Consider the following 20,617-nt stretch of genomic DNA (forward strand, 5'->3'; position numbering starts at 1 on the left):
TAATTCCAAAATTTAGACGAGCTCTAACACTTGCCCGTGTAAATGCCCTCCCAACAGCTGTGCTCCATGGGAGATTCCAGGGTATACCATACGCATCAAGATTATGCCCTTGTGGATCTGGTAACGCTGAAACAACTGCTCACGTTTTACTGCATTGTGAATATTACAGAGACATAAGACGCCAACAAATTGCCCCACTTTTGATTAATTTTCCGGGTCATGGAGAGGATTTTTATTTAAACTATTTGCTCACTAATTCTAATTTGGATGTTATTCATATTGTGGCCAAATATTGTTATATAATATGCCAAATGCGTATAAATGTAGTTGATTTTATATCATCATCATCATCATCATCATCATCATCTTATTATTATTATTATTATTATTATTATTATTTGAATATTGTTGTATTGCTGGTCTACGACCGAAATAAAGTTTTACTTACTTACAATATATATAACAGCTGAAAATTTCATGAGAGGCACTTGAGTTGCCTCTTTTCTCTTGAAGAAAGAGTGACTGATTTCTCTGATGAAATTCTCATTTCCACTGAAAGTACAATCTGACCTGTCAGTAAACCAGAACAATCAAGGTAACAACTTCATTGTGTAAAAATAAGCCCTAGGATATTTTCATTAACTTCCAAGTTTGGAGTGCCTAAAAGGTATTTTGTTAAAAGAAAAAATTTGCCCATAATCTGTTATTACTTATCGTCCCTCCTTCAATAGGAATTCAGTTGAAAAAAGTACAAGAGCAGCGTGAACAAGAAGCTAAGCGCGAGCCAGTTGGAAATGATGTGGCCACCATTCTTTCTAGGCGGATTGCTGTGGAGTACAGCGATTCAGATGATGATTCAGAATGTGATGAAAATGACTGGTCAGATTGAGACCTGAAGAACACAGTACCAAAGCAATCTATGAATTTTGTTGGAAAATAATCCATGCCATGTGAGCACCAATGCATATTGGAACAAGTAACCTAAAATGATGATAACCTAGCAACTTGGTCAAACTATTATTATTGTGCAGATCCAAAAACCTCTCTTCAGTATTTAAGCATAATACACAAGTGTCACTAATTGTAGCAAATCATATTTTATCCCAAGAGAAGGCAGTGATTTTTCTTGACTGTGGCCATCTGTAACATTTTGTTTATAATTTCCAGTCTCCTTTTGATACTTTTAAACTGGGACCATTGTTTCTATCTTGGAGGTTAGTTTTCTACATGACAGGGCAATATCCCCAGGTTGTAAAATGTCACCATGTTTGGTCCACTTTCACAAAATACATAAAGCAGACAGCAGCTAAATGTCTCTCATTTAATGTCTCTCCCATCTTGCATGTGTGTCTGGAGTGATTATTTCCCATCAACTAATTATGTCATATCAGAGCCTTCTTGTAGTAGAAACGCAGGTAGTATTTTGTTCAGGCTGGAGAAATTTGGTTACATCAAATTAAATATTGGAATATTGAATTTTCCTCCCCTTTTGTGTGTGGTTTTTTTTTTTTGTATGATCATATTTGTAAATCTTTTAACTTACATCAGGCATACTGAAGCCTCTGACTGAGTAAAAGCGAAAATAGAACTTATTCTTCTTAGAAGAGTTGAGTTTGAAAAGTGAGGTTATGAGAGTAGTTTGTCCATTTCATGCCTGCATTGTGGGTGACTGGAACAGTTTCTTTCTGGTGCTAGTACTCAAATACATCTTCTAAATATTGAACTCCTATTTCAACTCAAGTTGGTCATATAGATAATTCTCTTATCCCTGTATGGTTCAAGTGCTGCATATTTTAAGTAGACAGTAATGCCTGCCTTTGTTGACTTAAGGGTGCACTTGTGTCTTATTTTTATTCTTATGTGCCCTTTCTTTTTTAAAAAAATTGGCAGTCATTTCCATCTTGTTTAGTTTATACCACATTCCATTTAAGAGGATGTTCATATTTTCAGTTACTTTAAAGTTGTTAATGTTCTAATGTACTGACATATTTTCTTTATTGGTTATGATTTAGGATACTGTTATGTGTGGTCATGTTTCATAGGAGTGCAAGTTTGGATGCAATCTTTTGACAACTGCTGCTACAGAAATGCCTGTAATTAATGAGATTTGTACATGGTGTGCTTTGCACCTCACTTTTACATCTTCAGAGTGGAGGAAAAATTTAGAATCCACATCTGATGTGTTACGTGCTTTGTTTTTGAACAAGTACAGTAGTGTTTATTCATATCCTCTTGGAACCTTCATTCCTGGATCCTACCAAATGAAAAACCTTGGAGTTTTCTTCAAGAAAGCTTGCTATTTGTGTTTGTCCCAGAATGCTCACAAACTGCATTATTGGCTACTTGGCCTTAAATTTGGCCTTGATATTAAAAATTATCACATTTGTCCAATGTGAAGAAAAAGAAATCTTGTAGCCAGGCTTGCCCAAGGAATTTTGCTGCCCTAAGCGAGATTCCCTCCCCCAGCCAGGCTATGATGCTGTCATAAATTTTGTTTTTCATTACAATTTAATGAGAGTATTTTAGTCATTTAATGTATAATGTGAAATGTAACTGCCTTTTCTCTGTAAGGGGCATTCAGTCACACAAATATCTTCTTTTGGGTTCTGCTACTTTGAGATCTGAGCAGCACAGTGGCAGACATCCACACTAATGCTGTGCTGGCAGCATTTACCTTTGCAGAGCGGGTAGGCAATCGCCTCATGCCCTCTGCAGCTGCCGGTATCTCCTGAAAACGTTTTCCTGAGCATTCTACAAATCTCGGGGATAAATGGTTCAGATGCACAGGCAGCTGCCAAGGAGAGGAGGGGTTGCTGAAAATCTGCCACCCATCCCACCCCTGGCTTGTGTGATTGGTAGCATTCTTCTGTAATTAGATCCAGGTTCAAATCCCAACTTGGGCATGAAGCTCACTGGCCTAGTGTGTTTTGGGGTAGTCCTTCTCACTGAGCCTAAACCCTTACAGAGTTGTTGTGAGGATACAATGGGGAAGGGACCTTACATGCTGTCCTGAGTTGCTTGGAAGAAGGGTGAGCTAAATGCATAGTAAACACAACAGCAACAATGAAAGACCTTTCTCAAGCCCTTTGGCTTAAGGACAGCTAGAAAGATGTCAGTTGGTGGGTAATGTGGTCTTTTTGTACCTTTAGTCTGAGCTCAGATATGTGAGGGCTGACTGTGCTTATTAGTAGTTCATGGAAAGGCACATTATATATGCTCAGAGGCATTCTTTTCTGATTACTTTGCACATTATGAAAATTGGTTCCAAGGATGTGGTCCATGTGGACCAGTTACAAGGGTTGTAATGGAGTTGCCAGGGAAAACTTAAAATAAGCACAACTCCCTGCTCCTGAAATGTAATGAATAATTTGTGGTGTGTATCAGCTGGGGTTTCCCCAAGGGCAAACAATAAGTTGCACACAATTGTGTGTAACAAAGCTTAAATAGGTTTGTTTTCTTAATGAAATGAAGCCTCGGGAGGTTATAATTTGAATGATGGGATGTGTGTGCCTAACCCTTCCCTGACAGTTGTTTTTCTGCTTTCTGCTTTCCTCTGTGAGATACTTGTTCCCCTGCACGATTCCAGCCCTTGCAAGCATACTGCTGGAACACTGGTGGTGAGAAGGAGCATCTGGAGTGGATTTCAAGCAGAAAAAAAGCAGCTGAGGAAGTGTTAAGCACTCCCACAACTGCTTCTCTGCTCAGAATGGCAGCTTCCCATTACTGTCAGCTTCCTTATAAACAAGTTCAGTTTGCCTCATCAGAGCCAGAAACAGCTCAGAGCCAATGTTTTGTTTTACCATAAGCACTGGGGTAGATTAGAACTAGCGGGTTTTCTTGAAGAAGAAAAATCACAGGCAATAAAATACGATGCCACTCAGTAGTGCCCTGTTCTAACAAGCTGGAGGGGCAGAAAATGAGTCTTTGCTGCTTGCATATTGGTAGCAGCTCTCTCGTTACCTTCTGGCCCCAATCCGGCTGCAATTGAGCTGTGCAGGCTGGCCCTTTGTCTGGTAGGAGAGAGAAATCCCCAGCCAAGCAAAAAGCCAGCCCACATGTTGCCATTGCAGCTGGGCCAGGGCCAGAAGGTAGTGAGAGGGTGGCTGCCAAGAGAAATGAGCAGCTGGGGCACACTTTCTGCCCCTCCAGCTTCTTAGTACAGACCGCTACGAATGCCACCACCTCACTTGGCTTATTTGCAAAGCTACATCCAGTTAAAGCACAACAAAGGTGCTGCATGCTTCATACCAGAAGTGTCTTAGAGTCCACAAAAGTGTGTGCCACAACTGGTCTCTTGGTCATTAGGCTGCCACAGGACGCTGTGTGTGTTCTGTAACAGACTAACATGGCTCACCTCCTGGAACAACTTGGATAACTAACTACACTGTGGTGGCTGCCTGCTGAGAAAAGTGCTTGCTTGGCTGTGGGCGGCAGGTTGAGCTGAAACTCTGGTCTGATTAAACAAGAGAAACAGTATGAGCCTGCAAAAGTTCCTTTCCCCCACTTAACTACAGTTCCCAGACAAACAAAAATAGCACCTCTACCCTGCATGCTGTGCAAAACACCATGCTAGTCAGTCAGGGCAGCTGCTTCTGCTGATCTCCCCCTGCACTGTCTCTGGAGCCACCAAGCTAATGAACAAGGCTTTCATTTCAATGTAAGCAGCTTGAAGCTTTGCTTATCGAGGTCAGTAACTCTGGCTCTCCCAAGCAGGTGCTAGGGCTACTCATGCACTCACTGCTAAATGGGGTCATTATTTGCTTCAAATTATGCAGGTTTTAAAGTTACAGAAGAGCTCTCCATCAGCCACTTCTTGGTCCTAAAGCTTTTGAATCTGCGATTAAGTTACTTTTTGATTTTTCCTGACAAGTTATCTATGTCAGATTTGCATATTCTTTCACAATTGACCAAATACAACCTTCTGTTGCCTTGTGCATTTCATAGCTTTGTAATTGACAATATATTTCATAGATTACTTTTCCTCAATAGATTCCCATTCAGATAAAGTACTGTAGTAAGTAACCTGCAAGTAAGGTAGTAGTACCTACATAAAGCACAGCCTCCATCTTTATATGAAGAGCTTGAGGTCACTCAACACCAACACTCTTGTACTCATTATTTGCCTTAAAATATGAAGAGAAGCTCTGCTCTTGGCCTTGTATTGGAAGTGAGGGAGCTTGTATGCATTGCTTATACAGAAAGGATCTTGATCTTTTGTGTGTGTCGGAGGTTAGTTCCTCTTTCTACTGTTTTCTCAGAAATCCACAGTGTTGAATTTTAGGAAACTAAAATGGTTACTGGTAAATCCAGTTGGTTCAATTTCCATGTACCAGTACTGTAATGAGTATCCAATACAGGGTTTGCCAGTAGTTAGTATAGGTGGCCCTCGTTATTCACAGGGGTTCCATTCCTGTCAATTTCTGGAGATAACGAAACTGCACAAAAAGAGAACTTAACTCTATGAGGATTGAGAGGTTAGCTCCCTTGAGCTTAAAAAAACAACTAAAAAAGGGAGGGGGAAAGAAATAAGGGTAGAAGAGTATAGTACCTTGGTCTCCAGGAATGCCCCCCCAGTCCACTTATTTTTCATTTTAAATCTTTTTTTTAAACAAAAAAGAGCCACAAAATGGGTCCATGCTTCAAAATGGCAGCCAAAAATGATAGGTGAAAATTGCCTATATTTCATGCTGCAGATAAAGAAACTGTCTCTACACCCATCCATGGATACATGAAACCATGATCTGCAAAACCGTGGATAATGAGGGTCTCCTGTACTTCTTCCTATAGTTAAGTATTGTACTGTTTGGGGGAAACAGTAGAAGTAGCACTTATGCATTCATCACATGGTGGTGGAAGTCCTCCATCATGCATCACAGTGTTGGTTGTAAGGATATGGTTCGCTATGTTCCTGTGGTTGAACACATGTAATGCTGCAATGCTTCCTGCATTAGCATCAGGCCAGGGTGTGAAATGGTTTTCTCAGAGGGTTTTCTTTTGATGTGTATTGAAACATTGACGTCACAGTTATTTCCATTGTAAGAAATTTGATATATTTTAGGAGCACAGAAAGTAAATCACAGAATATTTGTATTTTGAATTAACTGAATTAATTTTAGACTACAAGTGATTTATAGTTGACAAGATTGCATAGTTAGCTGGCCAATTTTTGATGGTTTTTCTTAAACATGAAGGATTATGTCATCTCCTTTCAGTATTTTATCAATTAAAATGTAAATTGTTTACTGATTAAATTTACTCTTTAGATAATTTCCATTTTTTTTTGTATATCTTATCCTGTAATAGTTATGAATAAAGCTCACTTTTGAACTTTGTCTTTGTATTTCAATAGATTTTCCTTGATTTTATTTTATTCTGGCAATGGAAACTCTTACTATACTTGAGCTCTTGTTAATGATGGCTCTTTTTGTTCTTTATTTCTCTTGACAGAGAATTGTTGTCTTCACTGGACTATTTTTATCCACCTAATGGTGCACTACAAAATGTAAAATTAAATGGTACAGTTCAGCCATGGTAAAGTACTTTTAACTCCCAGCTATTTCCGTGGGAAAGAATTAAGCACATGTTTAATTCTCACCATTAAAATAAGCAGGGCACGCAGATGCTTAACTTCATCTGGATTGTGTCCATACTAGCTACAAATAGGAGAAGGAATTATTCAATATGTTTGGTATATTTTCAATGGATTGTGCAAACACAGAAAATGGTCAGAAGTTGACAACCATGGTACAATTGCTTGAACCAGTAAGTTTAGAGGACAGAATCTACACAATACATGCAAATTTATTAGTTCATACATATTAAAGCAATCTTGGTTGTCCTTTGATTGTCAGGTAGCCTGTGTGGATCAGTCTATGTGGATCAGTCTACCCTGGATTGTCAAGTAGCGTGTGTGGATCAGTCTATGGTAAGGGATCTTTAAACACCATGCCTGTTATGAGCACGCACTTCTAAACAGCATCTACTCAGGGATATTATATGGGCCAACATGTGTGCTGGAGACAAGATAGCTGCATTTCTGAAGAAAGACATTGACCTCTGGTGGCCAGTTAGGGTAATAATGATTCAACCAAAGAATAAGCAATTAAAAAAACCCACAAACACCCTACTACTTCCAATAAGTACAGAAAACATTGGTCTGCATAAGTGAAATATAAAGTGCTGAGAGCTTCTTTTATATGTACACGTTGCTATAGCACACCTGCACACTGAACACAGGTCTATCCTCTTGCTGTCCCTGCTCCTTGCCTTGTATAAAGTTGTTTCCTAGTTGTGTCCATCTTGAAGCCTGTCATCCCACCCACCCCATAAAGCTTTAGATTTACTTACTTATTTATATTTTTATACCGCCTTGCATTAAAACAATCTCAAACATTTAAAGTATACAACTATTAAACAGTTAAACAATACAAATATCAAGTTAGGATAATTAATTAATTAATTTCTATACCACCCAAACTCACGTGTCTGGGCAGTTTACAACAAGCAAACAAAAAGTAAAAAAATTAGTTAAAATAAATAACAAAAAACTTAAAACAGTAGTTACAACAAAATAAATGATATAGTAAAAGTTAAAACATTAAAACAATTTAAATTGTAAAATGATGTTAAAACTGTTAAAACAACAATTAAAAGCCTGGGTGAATAAATGTGTCTTTAAAGACTTTTTAAAAGCTGTTAGAGATGGGGAGGCTCTTATTCCAGCAGGGAGCGCATTCCAAAGCTTTGGGGCAGCAGCAGAGAAGGCCCGTCCCCGAGTAGCCATCAAACGAGTCGGTGGCAACTGCAGATGGACCTCTCCTGATGATCTCAATGGGTGGTGGGGTTCATAACGAAGAAGACGTTCTCTTAAATACCCAGAGCCCAAGCCATTTAGGGCTTTATAGGTTATAACCAACACCTTGTATTTTTCCTGGAAACTTACCGGCAGCCAGTGTAGATCTTTCAATACAGGAGTAATATGGTCTCTCCAAGATGACCCAGAGGTATGCTGCAGTCTGAACCAGCTGTAGTTTCCGGACTACACACAAGGGCAGCCCCACATAGAGCGCATTGCAGTAATCCAGTCTGGAGGTTACCAGCATATGTAACTTTGGCTCCAGTCGTCTACCTAGCCGCTTCAGCCCCCGTAGTTCTTCCGTATACCAAGGGGCCAATTTTGAAGCAGGTCGGAGAGGACGCTTAGGAGTGATCATGTCTACTGCCCTGGTGAGTTTGCTGTTCCAGTTTTCCACCAGGGCATCAACAGGATCACCAGCAGAGCCAACACTAAATCCCTCCAAGGCTTCTTGAAATCCTATTGGATCCAATAACCTTCTTGGGCAGACCATCCTAATATATCCCTCACCCCTGTGAAGGTGGGAAGTGACACTGAGTCCAACCTTAACCAGATGGTGGTCCGTCCATGACAATGGGGGAATCACAGGAGTCCCCAGCCATGGAACACCACCCTGGATCAGAGTGAAAGACCAAATCAAGCATGTGACCAGCAATGTGGGTTGATCCTGAGACCACTTAGGATATGCCCATGACCACTGTCATGGCCGCTATTAACTTCTAAGCTGCCCCAGACAAATTGGTCCCGAAATGAGCACCACAAGCCTGGGGGACTCCAACACCAAGCTTGAGACCAAGACCGTCAGCTCATTTAGGGACTCTGTTGAGCAGCAGGGTGATTGGTACACCAACAGAAGTCCCAGTCAATCCCTGGTCCCCAAACTTAAGTACACACATTCGATATGGTTGGACACCTCAACAGGGATCCTGGTAAGAGAGATATTGTTCTCATAGACCACAGCCACTCCACCATCCCCACCCATGGTCCCTCACCGGCTCCTCAACAGAGTACTCTGGAGGAAGAAGCTGTGACCAGACTGGGCCACCAGCCTCCCGCAACCAGATCTCTGTAATACAGATGGCGCCTTCATCCAGAATCAAACTGTCCTGAGCCACTTTTGGAAGGGTGGTATAGAAATTGAATGAATAAATAAATAATAAATAAATCATGGATGGTTTCTGATTTCTTCTGGACCAACCTGGCATTACAGAGGAACAAGGTGAGGTTCCAAGGGTGGTCGGCACTGCTCCCCAAGGTCAAAGAGCTGGCAGGACAGCCAGAAGGGGGAACTGCTAATAGATTTTCAAGTCCCCTTCCCCTGTAACGGCTCACTGACCTGCCAACGTTACTTCTTCTGTTCCCCACCACGACCGGAATTGCCGCCCCACAGTCAGTGGACACGCCCTCGTCTCCCCATCTCCAGGTAAGCCCAGACACAGTCTAAAACAATCTCACCCAGGACTAATTAAAACAGAAGACCCACTATTAAATGCTCCTCCCATGCAAATACCTGGGCCAGGAGGCCTGGCCCTCACCATCCCCTGAAGTGGCTCCCCCAAAGGGGTAACCCCCTTTGGAGTAGCCACTTCGATGGTGGGCCCACTGCCCCTGGCAGCACCCCAAATAGCCCTGAGCAGTAAGCTCTGGCAGATGGAAACCAGGGAAATGCCAAGTCACCACCTGTGGGCCCCAGTCCTGAAAAGCCTCCCCACAGTCCAGCAGCCAGTCCTGGGGGGCAGATATAACAATTAGGGATGTGCCGAAATGTGATTCAGAAGAAGCCGGATCGTGGGGCACCTCCATTTTAAAAACAAGGGCTTCATCCCCTTTAAAGTGGGGAAGAACAGGTCCATACCTGCTCCTCCGATTGCTGCCATTGCTGTACTCCCAGCACTCCTCCTAGGATTAACTGCACGTCGGCAGGGCGTCTCCATGCTGCCCCTGCACCTGATGCCAGCAAGCATATGGTCTCTGCGCATGTGCGCCGGAGGCATTAGGTTGAGTTCAAAAAATAAAGATTTAATAAGAAACAAAAATATCATATACTGAGAGATAATCACTGAGCAACATACCCGAACAGGCACTATTCTTCAACAACAACTGAACAGTTCTGACCAAGACAGAGGTATTAACATCTCATCATGCCTCTAGTGGCCAGAAGAGGGTACTGTGGTGTTAAGAGCAATGCTTTCGAATTCTCGCTTCTGGCAGAAACACTCTTCTCATGGTGTCTTCCTGGCAGGCAGGGAGTGCAACTGCCTCTCTGTGGGGAAAGGGAAGCACTCAGTGGGCTCTGTTATCAGCCAGAGAGCTGCAGGCATGAACCAGTTTGGCACCTCAGGATGGAAGTGTTGAACCAGTTCAGGCGGGTGCACGGTTCCGGTGGGATGGAGATTGGTTCCTTTAAAAAGGAGGGATGCAGGTGTTTACCTGCCCCTCCACACCCCACTGCTCATCCGTGACTGGTGCTGGAGTGCAAAAGACCACGCACAGCTACTTCCCTGTTCCCAGCTGCCTGTGCGGTGGCCATGTTCGCCCAGCGGCCTGTTTCTTTGCCTCCCTGTCAAAGAACTCCTCCCTGGTCCAGCTTGTTGGAGATGGGGGTCCCAGTGCATCGAGCTTTCGCACCAACTGTCCTAATGACCACAAGGGGCATTGGGGGTAGAGGTAGTTAGTGAGGGTCCCTTTACCTGTCCCTGCTTTGCCTCTACTCTATGACCCCTGCCTTGACTCCTGAGGTATTTCCTGTAGCAAGTCAGTCTGACTTCCTTTCTCCTTGGAGAGCAGATGGGAGCATCTCTCTCTCCCCGCCCCCTCCTATTCACTATGTAGCTCATAGGATAGGTCTTTCCTATCTCAAATGTACTTGACCTAATAAATCTTATTTACTTTATACTGCACTACAATCTCCATGCTTGTTCTTGACTAACGGCAACAATAAGGCTCTGCACTACTTTGTAACTGGAGTGGGCAGCTCCCTCTTGGTGCTTTGCTAAACAATCACAAATTACAACACAGCTGCTAGTTGCCTAGGGACAACATAAGCAAAAGAAAGCACCCACTGGCCTCTGCCATCCACCAAAGAGCTAAGGAGAACCATCTTATTTATTTATTATTTCTCTGTGTGAACTGCCCTGAGCCATTTTTGGAAGGGCGGTATAGAAATAAAATAAATAAAATAAGTAAGTAACCAGTGTAGTAGTGATTCGAGTAGTGGCCTAGGACCGGTGAGACTCAAATCCCCGTTCAGCCATGAAACTTCTTGGATGAATCTGGGCCAGTCACTTATGTTTCGGCCTAACCTACCTCACAGGATTATTGTGATGAATTTTGTTTTGTTTTTTTTAAACTATTTGCTCTGCTCTGGGCTCCTTGGAGGAAGACTGGATCAGTTAAATAAATAAATGGTCTGCTAAGCTGTACATGTTCTTTTAAATTACGGCAATCTTTTGTAAGCTGCCTTGGGGACCATACGGTCAAGAGGCAGAGTAGACATCCTTTAAATAAATAAATCTAGAGCCGCATCCTGTCTCCTGAGGCAGCTAGAAGAGAAGAAAAAAGAACTTTTTCTTCATGCAATGCACCAAGCATAAAGAAGTTATTTGCACTCAGAAATGAAGGGCAACTTAGGGAACAAAAACAGACCAATTTCCCCTTTTGCTTCACATATCAACATTAATAGGCAATAAACTGTAGGCCTGAATGAGAACAAAGATGTGTATCGTGGGGTTAGGGACCAGAAAGCTGTAAAGGTTGTGCAAGAAAATTGCAATCTCAATTCTTTCCCCATAGGGAATAAATTGCTTAGATGTCTTTCGCTTTTTCAAATGCATTTTCCTCTGTCATTAATTAGGGCTTAGCTTAGGCACTTCGTAATAGGTTTGCTTTCCATTTCCTTGTTGTTGGAGGAGGCAGGTGCAGGCAATAGGAAACAAAAACACACACCAATGAATAACACAACTGTTCCATGAAGAGAGACAATAAAATTAAACTTTCATTTTCATGAATTTTCATTCCAGGGTGTGGTAGGAGGACAGTCTTAGACCATCTCAAAATCACAACACAAGTAAATCTGTATTTTAAAGTTTTATTGTGTATATTGTTAAAACTTTTAAATTAGATTTATATTTTTATTAGGGATATGACCATGGAAATGGCCAGCGCGCATGCGCAGAGACTATGTGCGTGCCTGCAGCGGGTACAGGGGAAGCTGGGAGATGCCCTGCTGGTGTGCAGTTAATCCTGGGGGGAGCATCAGGAGTACATCAATGGTGGTGATTGGAGGAGCAGGTATGGACCTGCTCTCTTCTGCTTTAAAGGGGTTGGGGAAGCTTTCCTTTTTAAAGGGCTATTTTATTGGGGATGGGACCGTGCAAAAATCTCTTGGGCTAAACTTCTTTACCACCAGAGCATATTCTGCCGTGAGGATTTTAAAGTTTCTCCATGCACCCCTTAACAGTTTCCTTGCACCATCTACCAGCCAGGGAAGGAGAAATGGCAGGGTCCATTTCCTCTCTCCATGCTAAAAAACAAACAAAACCCACCTGTTTGCCCAGAGTCAGCAGAAGGAAAAGGAACACATCTCTAGTACTTTAAGAGGGGCTTGGATAACTTCATGGAGGAGAGGTCTATCAAAAGCTACTAGTCAGAGGGCTGTGGGCCACCTCCAGCCTCAAGGGCAGGATGCCTCTGACTACCAGTTGGAGAGGAGTAACAGCAGGAGGCTTCCAGTGGCATCTGGTGGGCCACTGTGCGAAACAGGATGCTGGACTAGATGGGCCTTGGGCAGATCCAGCAGGGCTGTTCTTACGTTCTTTCCCGTCAAAGTTGCTGTTTAGTCACATGGGTGATTGCACCCAATCAGGGATCACATAGTGATGTTAAGATACTACTTCAGCTGTGATGTCTCCTGATGTCAATATATTTAAAACATCTCAGTAAATCAGGTTTGACTATGTGATGATGTCCCTGAGGGGAACGAGGAGTGATGGCAAGGGATAGCAATTCAAATGAAGTAAACATTTTTGCAAGGAGTGCTGAAAAATTGCTCCAAATGGGGAGTTTTTCTTTAACTCCAACAATGAAGTTATTTTATTTATATACCCTTTTAAAAATTATTTTCCAGTCCCCCAATCTATGTATTGGTACTATTACACATAACCAATGTAGATCTAGTGTGCACAAGCCCATGTTCTGAAGAGCTCTTTTTAAAAAACCCTCAAACATTATATAGTACATTCATGTATCTTGTATTCATGAACCCCACTGCCCACTGAGATCTGCTGGAGAGTTCCGTCTGCAGCTGCCACCGGCTCGTCTGGTGGCCAATCAGGGACGGGCCTTCTCCTCTGCTGTCCCGAGGCTTGGGAATGTGCTCCCTAGTGAAATAAGAGCCTCCCGATCTCTGACAGCTTTTAAAAAGTCTTTGAAAACACATTTCTTCACCCAGGCTTTTAATTAATGTTGTTTTAATGGTTTTAATGCTGTTTAAAAATATTATTTTAAAATTTTTAAATTGTTGTATAATGTGTGTGTGTGTCCCCCATTTTTGTCTTAACGAATGTTTTACTTTGATTTTATTCTGTTGTAAACTGCCTAGAGACGTAAGTTTTGGGCGGTATAGAAATGTTCTAATCAATAAAAAAATAAAAATAAATAAATGTATCTTAAATTCTGTGTTTTGTTTGTATGCTTAGTAGTGTACCAGATTTTCTATTAAAAATTCATGTTTTTAGATGTTCAACTGTGTGTCTCAGGGTGGAGAGATGGAGAGTTGTCCCTTCAGTGACTCTTGCTGGTGTCCGTCTTACATTTCTTGTATATTGTGAGCCCTTTGGGGACAGGGAACCATCTTATTTATTTGCTATTTCTCTATGTAAACTGTTTTAGAAACTTTTGTTGAAAAGTGGTATATAAATATTTGTTGTTGTTCTGTCATAACTACTGTATAGCCCTATTCAGACATTATATTGTATGAGTGTGCAGACATCTGTGCACTCATACATGTGTTTGTGTGAATAACTGTACCCGCATTCATTTAAAAAGTGAACCTGGGTCGAGCTTTCTCAAATGCATAGTACAAGTAGAAAGTATACCTGTGTTCAGCATAACATGTGAATAACTAATTGTGTGCAGATCTGTAGCCTTGTACACTGTACACACCTATTGTACAAGTGTTGACCATAATGTGTGAACAGGGCTCATCATGACAGCTGCATGCTCTGCGCTCTCCCAGAAGCCTGTCTCAGTACTCATTCATGCTCCTTTGGTGTGCAGAAAGTCAGGCTGATGGATATGGGAATTTTTATTATAGTGTAGGTGGTTGTTTGCTCTACAGTTTTGCTTTAGTGATGTGCACAAAACTAGTTTGCCAAGTTCAGTTTGAATTCGGACTGGACCGGGCATGTTCAGGTTTGCCCCCTTCGTATGGGGCCCCATTCAGTTCGATTTTGAACTGGTTCAGGCCTGGTTTGGGGGTGCCGAGTGGTGGTAAAATCATTTTTTAAAAAGGTTGACTTACCAATGCCAAAGGCTATGGCAGCCTCAGGGGTGCTTCTGTGGCCATAGGGGTGGTGGTCTCTGGTGGCTCCCCCCACCCTGGGCCTACCCCCTGAGTATCCCAGGGCCGATTTGGCCCTCTGTGCATGTGGTGGCCATTTTTTTGGCTGCCACAAATGCGTGTGGGCAATTTGCATCATTGTGCAGTTGCATGGTGATGCAAATTGCCTGTGCACATGCATGGTATGCAGAGAGGGTCGAAATGGGCCAAAAGAGCCCAGGGAGACTTGGGGTGGGGGAGGCTGGTGGACCCTGCTTAGCTAAGGGGACAAGTCATACTTGCTACCACAAGACCAGCTCTCCTCTCCTAGATGTCCACATGCTCTGCACACATCTGCTCAATTGTAGATCCACTCCTGGATTCATGGTTGGGAACCATAATGGGGGGCTTGGCCCAGCTCCAGGTTTGTTGGGCCCCTTCCTACATGAGTGGCCCCCTTCAGGTTCCACTGGTGGGGCTTACCTTAGCATTGTTGGGGATGGGGTTGTGTCCTGCTTCCATAACTGGCAAAGCCCCTCCCCTTCCTCTTCTCCCCTCCCCTCAATGGACTCCCTTCCTCCCCTCCAGACTCCTTTCCTCCCCTCCAGATCAACAGAGCATGAAAGGAGCATAAAAGACATGTGGTCCTCTTTTCCCACATTTGAAAATGGGCATTTGTCCAGAGGTCCTTCCATTGAGCCAGGCACCTCTGGGGAAAGTTCCAATTTTCAGATGGGAAAGAGGCCTGGATGCTCCAATGCTGGAAGGGTGTTCTCAGGCAAGATAATTGCTCTGTTGCTGCCACTTCTAGATGTCACTCCTCTTTTAAAAAAAGAAAGCAGGGCTTTTGGTCATCCGGAGACTTGGACTGAGTTGTCAACAATATGCAGATGACACTCAGCTCTATCTTTCCTTGTCACTGGATCCTAGGGAGGCGGTGGATGTCCTGAATCGGGGATTGGAGGCCGTGATGGGCTGGATGTGGGCTAATAAACTGAGATTGAATCCATACAAGACTGAGGTAATGTTGGTCAGTAGGAGAGCCAATCGGGCTGAGGAGATTTTACCAGTTCTGGATGGGGTTGCACTCCCCTTGAAGGAGCAAGTATGCAGCTTGGGGGTACTACTGGACCGGGCTCTGCTTTTGGAAGCTCAGGTGGAGGCGGTGGCCAGGGGTGCTTTTGCACGGCTTTGGCTAGTGCACCAGCTGCGTCCCTTTCTCAAGAAGGCAGATCTGGCCACAGTTACCCATGCCTTAGTCACGTCACGGCTGGATTACTGCAATGCGCTCTACGTGGGGCTGCCCTTGAAGAATATCCGGAAACTGCAGCTTGTACAAAATGCGGCAGCTAGGGTTCTGTCTGGAGCTGGATCACATCACACCTATTTTGAAAGAGCTGCACTGGTTACCAGTGTGTTTCCGGGTCCAATTCAAGGTGCTGGTTTTGACCTTTAAAGCCCTTAACGATTTGGGCCCGAGATACCTGAGGGACCGCCTGCTCCCAAGGGTTTGTGCCTGCTTGACGAGATCATCTGAAGGGGCTCTGGTCCAGGTGCCGACAATGAGGGAGGCTAGGTTGTTGTGCACTTGGGACAGGGCCTTCTCTGTTGCTGCCCCCAGGCTTTGGAATGCTCTCCCAGTGGCCATTCGCTTCTCACACTCCATCACAGTTTTTAGGAAGCTGGTTAAATCTTGGTTTTTATCCAGGCCTTTACATGATTGTTTTATTGCTGCTTCTGCATGTTTTTATCCATGTATAGTTTTTTGTATTTGTATATTGTATATTTTAATATCAGATTGTTTTTATATTTTTAGCTAGATACTTTTAATTCATTTTTATTATGTGTTTTAACTTTTGTAAACCACCTTGTGATTGTTTTTAATGAATGGCGGTATATAAATCTAACAATAAAATAAATAAATATTTTTTTCTTTTAAGGGGAACTAATGGCACAGCGGGGAATGACTTGACTAGCAAGCCAGAGGTTGCCGGTTTGAATCCCCACTGGTATGTTTCCCAGACAATAGGAAACACCTATATCGGGTAGCAGCAATATAAGAAGATGCTGAAATGCATCATCTCATACTGCACAGGAGGAGGCAATGGTAAACACCTCCTGTATTCTACCAAAGACAACCACATGTCTCTGTGGTTGCCAGGAGTCAACACCGACTCGATGGCACACTTTACCTTACTTTTAAGACAGGCAGCAGCAGCAGCAATGGGCTCATGCTGTCGATTAACCTGGTGTGGGAAATGGTACTTGTGTTTCTCTCTCTCTCTCTCTCTCTCTCTCTCTCTCTCTCTCTCCAGCTGTGCATTTGCAATCTTCTTCTGCCAGTGACATTATTCTCTCTGCAGTGCTGCTCCAGCAACAGCCTTTTTGAGTGTGTCTGTCTGTCTGTCTCTTTATAGCAGTTTGTTTTTATGCAAGGGTGGAGGTGGTGGTGGTAGAAATTGCTGCTGAAATAAAACATTTCCATCATAGGAAGCACCATCTTACAAGAACCTGTCACAACATGAAATACAATTAAAACTGAGCGCCACCCACAGAAGAACTTTCAGTGCAACACTGATTCAATGCTGGAAGAATGGAACTGGTGTTGTAGTTTTAGAAGGCTGAGACTGTTACTGAACTGAAGATGCTCATTTGCTACATTAAATTCCGAGGGCTACAGCAGGAGAACCCACAGCCTCTAAAGGATTCTGGAACGTCTAAAAAGTTCTTGGGGCAGTTATGTTAATCCACTGGTGATGGCCCAGGGAGGGAGTTGAACCATTAAAACTGTGGGATCTGTTTCCGGCTTTTGGGTCATTAGCAGCTCACATCTTGATGAAGGCTGTGTGCATATAGCAGGAAGAAGCACTCGTGCTGCAGAAGGCTGCCTGACTACTGCAGCACCGGTGCTCATGCGATTTTCACCTCTCTCCCCTTTCCCTGCCCTATACAACCCACTACTATAGGCTTGTGGGTTGTGTGGCCCTCAGAGATGCATTCTCAGGTGCATTGGGCACTTACAGGGGGAGGGGAGATTGGTGGAAATTACACCAATCTCCACACAAGTGCCTTTGCTGCATTAGTAGAAGCTTTCAATTCCATGGGTGTATCTCACCCATCACACGTGCAGTCTTAGGATGCCGACCAGTAACTCTGCAGTTCCAATGCTAACTTTAAAAAGTCGTTCAGCAACTGGTTCAGACCCTTTGAACCAGGGTGTCTGATACATTTTATGTAGAATAATATAAAAGTACTTGACTTGCAATTGTAGCAAAATAACTATTTAACTTGAGAAAAGTGTTGTTTTTAAATGGTTAATTTTTGAATGTTTTGAAAGGGTTTTTAAAAATACAATACAATACATGTTAGCAGGATAAGAATAAAGAACTTAATCACACAATTGAAAGCTGAGGATCTGATGGCTGAACCATGTATTTTGAACCGGTGGTTACTTTTTGTGTTTAGAAGTTAGGTTCTGGTTCCAGACAAACAAGAGACCTTAGATTTGGCTTCAGTTTACTGAAAATACACAGTGGCCCACCAGATGTCTCTGAGGAACCCACAGGCAAGAGGTGAGGGCATGCCTGGTCTCTTGCTGCTGCTCCCCTGCAACTGGTATTCGAGGCATCTTGCCTCTGAGGCTGGAGATGGCCTATAGCCACTAGACTAGTAGCCATTGATAGACCTGTCTTCCATGAATTTGTCTAAGCCTCTTTTAAAGCCATCCAAACTAGTGGCAATCACCTTCAGAGGACATAAAGCCTACCCAATTTTCTAGGCAGGGACCTGTTAAAACCTGAGACTTTTCCTTCCCATTTTGATACTAAAAAAGGGAAAAACCCTCCAAAGTGCCAAACTGGATCTGAATCAAAGCAGGGTGTTTCAGCCAGCTCTACTTCACTTCTATCCAATTTGGATGGCTGCCAGTTCAGGTCCGAATTAAAGCACTGCTTTGACTCAGGTCTCAATCTGACACACTGACATACAGCTGTAATAAAAACAGCCTATATAGCATCATGGGAGACTGTAAAGGCACATGTTTGTGAACAACTGCTGTCAGTGGGTTGCTAAAGTAATTTTGTAGTTGAATTGTGGCACATTATAAACATCTGTTGGAGGGCTGGTAACATTCGTGGAGTTGACTAGGTAATTTGCACTGGATGCATGCAACTTTTGACACTCATTTCCATAAGGGGACCTGGCATCAGGGATACTGGGCTACCTTATGCCACTTTAAACTACCTTTCCTATAACAAAAGGAAGCAGCTTCTTGTTTGACTGCATTTGTTAGAGGGATGTAAAGCAAAATAACGCATTTTCCCCTCTGCTTTGCAAAATGCAGTCACTTCAAAGCTTTTCAACTGAACACATTTCTGTGATATGCAGATCAAGACAACATATGTGAGTTTGCTCATTCTTTGCAGCAAAAGGGAACATTTTATGCAGAACCATGCAATGGTGTGATTCTTGAGCCTCTTGCTCAAAGGTATAACAACTGAAGAGCATCTGAGAATTGCATCTCAAAGCTGTATTTTGTAGTTGGAGGCTTCTGCTGACACATCACCTCTGAATCTAGCTTGCTGAATGTCAGCTAGCATGACTCACATACCAAGAGTGGGATATCGCAGAGCATCGCAAACCAGAAATCAGAAAGCAAGAGACTACAAGCCATGGTCTGTTAAACTGTGACATAAAACATAAATTTTCACCCACCTTCCCCCCCTCTCTTTGCTAAGCATCCATCCTAAGGCAGATTTCTGAAAGACTGAAATGCATACAACATTTAAATATTAGCTGTTCTAAACAGAGCTAATATATGTGTTGCTTCAGTACTCTAAATCCACATGTTCTCTTTTGCTGTCACATGTGGTTATAACAAGGGCCTGTTCTGGCATTACCTTAGTGCCATGGGGTGCCCTAGGGCAGTGTTTCTCAACGTTTTTGGAGTCATGGACTGCTACATTATTCATGCGCAGTTTCCTGGACCAGCAGTTAGTAAGGAGGTCACCCCCTCACCCCCACCCCCAGGCACCCCCACCCCAAAGAATTTTGGGCAGTTCTCTGGAGCTCATTTCCAGGCAGCCCTCTCTGCTGGATAATCTTCATTTCAAGGAAGTGAAATGAACGTTATCCAGCAGCAAGGGCTGCCTGGAAATGAGCTCCGGAGAGCTCCCGGTGGCCCCTGCCAGCCCAAAATTGATTTTGTTTTTTCGGTGTGTGTGTGTGTATGATTTTTATTAGTGATGCCTCACAGACCCAATGCTTCTCGGACTGGCACCGGTCCACAGATCGGTGGTTGAGAAGCACTGCCCTAAGGGACTAGAAATATTTTTTAAAAAATGATCCACACACCTACATCAGCCAGTTTCATTACCAATACAACAAACCCAACCAGCATAAAAAACAAAGAAAAATCCAAGAAGAAGAAGAAGAAGAAGAAACAGACGTAAAGGATATTCATATGATTAGAAGGCGGGGCAGGCGGAGGAAAGGCTGCGTAGAAACTATCCCCCCCTCCTCCGACAATACAACAAAGTTGGTGGGAAGTGTGGACTGTGCTCCCACATGATCAGTGTGGATCTCTGGAGGCTGGGATGATGTGTCCTGGCCTCCACCTATCCCACAATGCACTGCAGGATGACCGCGGTGCATTGGGGGATACCTCTGTGAGACAGGCGTTCTAGGCACCCATCTCTGTGTGCATTCAGGCGGCAAGCAATCCGAGCACACACACAATCCCATTCCCAGCACTGGGGTTAAGGGTACACTCATGCCTTTAAGCTTGGCTAAAGGCCAGGCTTCGGAGTTGGGTTAGGTGAGCGGGCAGCACTGGGATCCACGCAGATCCCAGTGCTGCACACAAGCAGCCTGACCCAGGGTGGACTGCCCTAGCCTGGGTTAGGCTCCCTTCATGTGACAGGAACATAGGAAGCTGCCATATACTGAGAAGACCAGAGGTCCATCTAGCTCAGTATTGTCTACACAGACTGGCAGCAGCTTCTCCAAGGTTGCAGGCAGGAATCTCTCTCAGCCCTGTCTTGGAGATGCTGCCAGGGAGGGAGTTTGGAACCTTCTGCTCTTCCCAGAGCGAACCTTCTGCTCTTCCCATCCCCTGAGGGGAATATCTTGCAGTGCTCACACTTCTGGTCTCCCATTCATATGCAACCAGGGTGGACCCTGCTTAGCTAAGGGGACAAGTCATGCTTGCTACCACAAGACCAGCT

The 20,617-nt window shown here is 43.5% G+C and overlaps 1 protein-coding gene across 10 annotated transcripts in view; it reads left to right on the forward strand.

The window, feature by feature from the left end:
• Window positions 1-6,332, forward strand: part of WASF3 (WASP family member 3) — a 59,036-nt gene extending 52,704 nt beyond the window's left edge. For all 10 annotated transcript variants that reach the window (XM_053306565.1, XM_053306566.1, XM_053306561.1 and 7 more), the window contains one exon: window positions 732-6,332. In XM_053306565.1, coding sequence (XP_053162540.1) covers window positions 732-889 — 158 coding nt within the window. In that variant the 3' untranslated portion in view covers window positions 890-6,332. The remainder of the gene's footprint in view (window positions 1-731) is intronic.
• The last annotated feature ends 14,285 nt before the right edge of the window (window positions 6,333-20,617 follow it).

Source organism: Hemicordylus capensis, chromosome 3 (assembly GCF_027244095.1).
Source record: "Hemicordylus capensis ecotype Gifberg chromosome 3, rHemCap1.1.pri, whole genome shotgun sequence".
NCBI classification, from domain to species: Eukaryota; Metazoa; Chordata; class Lepidosauria; order Squamata; family Cordylidae; genus Hemicordylus; species Hemicordylus capensis.